This window comes from Belonocnema kinseyi, chromosome 1, assembly GCF_010883055.1.
Source record: "Belonocnema kinseyi isolate 2016_QV_RU_SX_M_011 chromosome 1, B_treatae_v1, whole genome shotgun sequence".
Taxonomy (NCBI): Eukaryota; Metazoa; Arthropoda; class Insecta; order Hymenoptera; family Cynipidae; genus Belonocnema; species Belonocnema kinseyi.
Window position 1 is genome coordinate 88,143,777 of NC_046657.1, and position 6,487 is coordinate 88,150,263.

The 6,487-nt window shown below is 36.1% G+C and overlaps 1 protein-coding gene across 1 annotated transcript; it reads left to right on the forward strand.

The window, feature by feature from the left end:
* The first annotated feature begins 1,907 nt into the window (after positions 1-1,907).
* On the forward strand, positions 1,908-3,491 carry LOC117178660 (transcriptional coactivator yorkie). Its single transcript, XM_033370084.1, has 2 exons — positions 1,908-2,851; positions 2,887-3,491. Exon 2 carries the CDS (start codon positions 2,901-2,903, stop codon positions 3,489-3,491), a length of 591 nt encoding a protein of 196 aa, XP_033225975.1. The 5' UTR covers positions 1,908-2,851; positions 2,887-2,900.
* Positions 3,492-6,487: the final 2,996 nt, after the last annotated feature.

Here is a 6,487-nt window from a genome sequence, read left to right on the forward strand (position 1 = left end):
GTTTTTTCTGTAAATATACATTCCGTATAATATTTAATCAATGTAAAGCTTGATTCCTGAACAAACTTCTTTCACTTGAATTTTTGCTTTAAATGAAGAAACCTATGCTTTTCTTTGAGACCAAAATAAAAACAAAAAATATAATTTTTTATGACTCAAATAAAAATAAAAAAAATTTTGATTCAAAATTGTTTTATCTCATAGATTTAAATTTGAAAAATCTCATGGTTAAATCTTTTAGTTTTACATTCACAATTTTGTTTCGTAATATTAAACCATTTTTAGACGTTTTAAATTCCACAATTTCGGAATTGTTAGTTAGACATTTGAACTTGTCAAATGTTAACGATTTTTAATTGAACAATTAAAAAATATTACTATTTTTAAATCAACAGTAGGTGATTAACACTATTTATGGAAACAGCTAAGATCTCCAGATACGTAGAAAATATTGGCATCCTTGAAAATATTAAAATTACGAAAGTATGTGAGAATTTTTTATCATATCTTACTGACTAGAATTAATATTTTCTAAAATTATTTAAAACGTTTTATAAATTGTTAGAACTTTTAATATTTTAAAATTAGACATATATTATAAAAAAAACCATTTCAGTAAGATTATGTTTTTAATTTATTAAATGTTGTGAATATTGATCTTATTCTGACTTTCGCAAGGGATGTCATGTGTCACAAATATTAAAAGTTCGTTAAAATCTGCCAATAAATCTCCTGTTTCAATATCATGAACGAAAGCGGGTAATGCGGCGTGGACAGTTATTTTAAAGGTAAAATATCGAAATGTTGAATATTGTATGTTCATAGATTTGGATGCTTTAATCACTCCCAAAATACAATCTGCAAGTCATTTTGTCAAACTTTAAATAAATAAATAAATATATATAAATATATAAATATATAAATATATTATTTTTAATTTGTAAACCGATAAAATTAGTAGTTCGCGCCGCATTATCCGACATGTAGGCTGAGTTGGCGCACAGAGACTTTTTTGAAAGACTTAATAGTTAATTATTTGCATTGATACTGATTTAATTCTTCATATGAATAAAGCAAATCTCAGATGTGATTGATACATTTTATGCGCGCCACATTACCCGCTTCTATCATACAAAAAAACTGTAAAGTTCCACGTGGAAATCCACTTGAAATTTCGCGTGATGATTCGACGCTTTGTTTTCAATTTTAATTCCCCACTCGAATTTCACATGATTTTCCTTTATTTTTATGTGTATTTTCAAGTCAAAATTTGGTCATATTATTTGCTGCAGTCTTATTATGAATGAAAAATTCTTTTTGCAATTCTCAAAAAATTTTAGCATGATTTGCAAAGCTTCAATAATTTATTTTTGATATTGGTGAGATCCCTAATAATCATATTGTCCGGTAGATGCAAAAATTATTTAAAAATCTATTGGAATTAAAAAATTGAGTACATTTCACTGACTACGGAAAAATGAGTACTAATGATTTGTGCAAAACTCCCAATAAAACTAATGTTTTCAACTGATTATAGCTCAGCTAAAACGCAAGATATTCATCGATCCATTTGGAATTTCACTAACTTATAAGGGACCTACAAAGAAAATATTTAGTAAATTTTTTTTCGGCCGCAGTCAAACCGCAATCAAAGCCAAAAAGAGAAGTTTATTTGAAAAAAGGAGTTTTTGAGACTAGTAATATTAAAAACATGACAAAATAGGGTAAAACGGTTATTTTGTTATCCACTCAAATAATGGCTTTAAATAGTTGGCGGTATGCGCAGTTGCGTTGCGCCTAGTTTTGGTCTAGACTGTGGCGACGCTCGAAATTGTGTTCGCATGTCGCGTATCGCCCTTGCGGAACGTCCGCACTACGGAGTGGCAGTGGATTCCCCCACTTCTTTCAATTCTCGTCTCGCGCTTGTTCGCCACAGGGACAGGGCACAGGCCAACACGCCCGCCTTGGCTGCTCGGCTTGTCGCTTCGGCGACGTGCGTGATTGCTTTGTACAGTGATTTCATTTTTTCTCTTCATTTTAGTGCTCGCGTACGTGAAGCGCATTAACGACAGTCGACAAATTAAATATCCTAAAGTGTTCGTACTTAATTGTTCCGTCCCGAGTTCTCGTCATCGCCGTCGACGACGTTATTGTGGTGCTAGGGCGGATGGATATATTAGTTCCGCAAGTGCCTTTAGTGCCTTCATAGTGTATCGACTATTAATAAATAAATAAATTCGTATCGAAAACCAAGTAGTGAATAAGGAAATTAAACGAAAACGGGGACTATCCCGAAAGGAGGAAAGTCCGGTACCAAGACCCGGGGTACCATCGACGATTCGACAGTTTCCGAGAGGAAACCGATGGTATTATTTGGGAGCCGGAAATCCGCGAGAGGAGCCCGTAGTGCCTTGGCTTCATCGTCAGGTGTACCTGTGTCCTGTACCGTCCGGTACTTTGGTAAGAATCGAGAGGGAGAAGGAGAGAAGAAAAGAGAGAGTGAGAGGGACGTCGTGAGAAGCAGAGAAGGCAGAGAGACGAGGGCCCGCAGGTAGTCGCGGTCGCAGGCCAATAAGATCGGCAATCGGTGGGCGCACAGTGCAGTGCTTTTCTTTGACGAGCCGCACGGAATCTGTTGCGAACGGTGGAATTGTTCTTGTTTTGTTGTCTTGCTAGCGTCTAAGAAAGCAGTGGCCAGTGGTAGTAAAAGAGAAAGAAAATAAGAGATAAAAAAGGATAGAGAAGGCGGTCAGCCGAACCGAGTGGAGTAGGGAGGAGTGCGCGACTCGGGACGGGTCGGACGTGTGTAAGTGCGTACACGTACCCAACACTGAGGCACTCAGAGGCCAAGGAACGCGAGAGAAAGAGAGAGAAGGAAGAAACGAGAACGGAGATCCAAGATGGCGCTCAAACAAGAGGTGGACCAGTTGTCCAAGAACAACCTGGTTGTCCGGGTCGACCAAAACTCGGAGTCAGACCTGCAGGCCCTCTTCGACACGGTCCTTAAACCCGATTCGAAGCGACCCTTACAGGTTCCACTACGCATGCGAAACTTGCCAGATTCTTTTTTCAACCCGCCCTCCACCGGAAGCAAGAGCCCCTCTATCTCACACTCGCGAGAGAACTCTGCGGATTCTGCATTCGGCACGGCGGTGGTAGCCGGATCAGCGGGCGCGGCCGGAACAACTGGTACCGGCGGCGCCTCTGGCGCCGGAAGTGGCACCAACGCCAGCGGTGGTTCCCCAGCCGGGGCATCCCAAGGCCTCACCGTTGCCCATCCAAGAGCCCACAGCAGTCCTGCCTCGCTTCAGCAGACCTATGCTTCAGCTCAGCAACAAACACAACATGCGCCTCAACCCCATGCAAGACACCATCATCATCAAAAACAGAGGAGCTACGATGTTATTAGTACGGTAGATGAACTCGGCGATTTGCCTCAAGGCTGGGAACAGGCGCGCACACCAGAGGGTCAGATCTACTTTTTAAAGTGAGTTGCTACTTAGTCTCACAATTCTCGCAGACTCGAGTCGGGTGGTCTCGGGATTATTTTCTTCCGTGTCCTTTCTTTATCTCACAGATTTAGACAAGTATAGAGTTAGGATCAGGGTGGCCCTTAACTGGAAAATTATTCCAGTCAACACAAGTTCTGACCCAGCTAAATTAACCATGACTTTATTTCCTGTAGGATTCCTACAATGTCCAAAATACATGAGCCTGAAAATGCTTTAATTTGTAGTTTATTTGTCAAGACTTTAATTTCAAACTTAAAATATCCACATGAAAAAATGTATAAAAACTGGGAAATGTCAGAATTTTTGCCGTATTATGTATGGCCACACTGTTCAAGCTAGAGGATCTAGATTCTAGAGTGTAATATTATTAAGAAGGGTGGCTGTCTAGTCTCTACCCGTATCACGTGTATGGCAACTATTCAGGCCATGTAAGGGTAATCTCAACAATTTTTTCCGCCCATTTTACGTTCACACAAAATGTGGCATTCAATTGAAAATTCAGGAAATTAAATAAAAAGCATGAAGGAACTTTTATCTGGTTCTAAATTTTTACAATTATAAAGGTTTTGTTCTAAAAACTTTGTTGTTTTCTTTTTTGTAATTATTAAAATTTAGAACCAAATAAATTTTTCTTAGTGCTTTTTATTTAGTTTCCCGAATTTTCAACTGGGTATCAAATCGTTCTGCTAACATAATTACTTAATCACTACGCTATTTCCACTTTTTGAAATTTTTGAACTTTATTTTTAGACTCAGTAAATGTGAAACTTTGTTTTTTAATGATTTTATATAAATATATATAAACACGATATATAAATGTATAAAACACGATAGAATAATGTAAACTATCATTTTCTTAAACTTTTCACTTAAGGATTTAATGATTAATAGTTTATTTATAAATATAATTCTGAGAAAAGATGAATATTTTAAGTCTCATATTACGCCATGTCAAAAACCAATTTTCCACATCAGGTAAAAGACATTTAAAATGGTAACGAAATTTACACTAATATGTTCTTGATCACGCACTATTTTTTATTGATAAACTTATTTTGACATTTGACAGCGTTTTACTAGAGTATTATGGTTAAACTTTAAACCTCATTTTCTCAGTTTGACAGTTGAGGGACATGACGTAGTATAACATTAGGGCGACCATATGTTTTGTGAACATAAGTTGGTCGGGAAACAAATGTGAAATAACATTTTGTGGTTACATGACATGCAATTTGATTTGCATATTGATATGCAACGTCTGAATATAACATTTTCTAAACCATCCTCAACGTCGAAATCTGTGAGAAACAACTCTTTTTCTAATCATGTTTTTATTTTAGGTTAGGGATATATTTAAATGTTGGGATTGAATAATAATTCAAATGCAGCCATTATATTTAGATTAAGCAATGATTATTTGTTATACAATTGCGCATAATAGGCGAATGCCAACGAGTGTGAAACTTGCAGCATGAGATGAAGGCTCGAAGCACGAGTTGATAGTTAGCGCACGAGCGAAGTGAGTGCAATACGTAAACTAGTAGCTACTGTTTTTATCAACTATCCAAAAATATTATTTAGCAATTTTTACATTTTTTGACGAAATCTCTATTCTTTGGGATAATTTTTGCAACACCTCCATGGAAAGTACTCTTTTGCGTACAATCTGGTCTCACACAACGAACGTGTGTGCAACGGGCACTTGATATAGCAGAAGCCTCGTTTCGGTGCCTCCAAAATATCTAGATGGTCCGCGAAGGAGGAATTTCCATTGAGTTGTTGCAAAAATAGTGTTTAGTTCAGGAAGGCGACAAGCAGCATTGTCGCCTACACGCGCATGTATTGAACAATACTATATCTGCCTAATTTGTGTCTAATTTTTTGGAAATAATTTTAAATAATTTTTTTATTTTGGCCGTATACAAAGTTTTCCGCCTCTGAACCGCGCATGTACGTTCATTGCGTCAATTTTCAAAATATATGTGTTTTGAAGCGCCCAACAGTGAACACGTGATAATATGAAGTTGACAACATCCGACTCTACTTTTATTTCAACATCTGTTATTTTACCTCTCTCTTGGAATTAATGTGATCCCATATTATTGAGCAGTTCATTTATATTGGAATTCATGCATTATTGAAACAGAATTATAACGTATATTTTAAAATGCAGCTGCAACAATATTGATGGATAAAATAAAAATGGGGGAAAATATTTCGTTAATTTGAATGTTCGGAACTTAGTTACACAGAAAAGTGGTGAAAAAGGTTGCCAACTTCATATCTTCGTGGGTGCGAATTAAATATTAAATATTATTGTATAGCAATAATAAGTAACAGTAATTAACCAATAGACATTCTGTGACTTTTTAAAACGATTTCCTAAAAATTGGACATATTAAAGTATCTTGTAAGTAGACTATTAAAATTTCGTCTTTAATTTCTAGCCTATGAAAGGAAAAATTCTTTCAGAATCAATTTTGCAGTCTTAGTTTTCGTCATAAAAAAACCTCTTTTCTATGCGGCTAATGTTTCTTACAAATTTAATTTTAAGGAATGTCCATACGCATTGTAATATTTGATCTGGAAGTGAACATATTTGAAAATATGGTATTTATTAAAGTTGTCTAAATTTCCATCATTTTAAACGCACACCGTAGGAAGTTCAAATCTTTTAATTCTTAGGGGTCATTTACAAAATATGTTTTTTTTTTTTTATTTTATTATTTAAGTTTTATTTCTTGATTTTAAAATACGTTTAGGGAGGAGAGGCCTGCCGAAGTATCATTCTCTATGTTATTACGCAGGGAGTGGGGGGGGGGTCAGAAGTCCCTGAAAAATGTATCACGTAATTTGTGAATGGCCCCTTACGTACTTTTTTTGTAATACATCTTAAAAATTGAAGTTCGAAAATTCTAAGCATATTTTCTACTACCCAATATCGGACAGACTGGCCAAAATATTACACTAAAAAA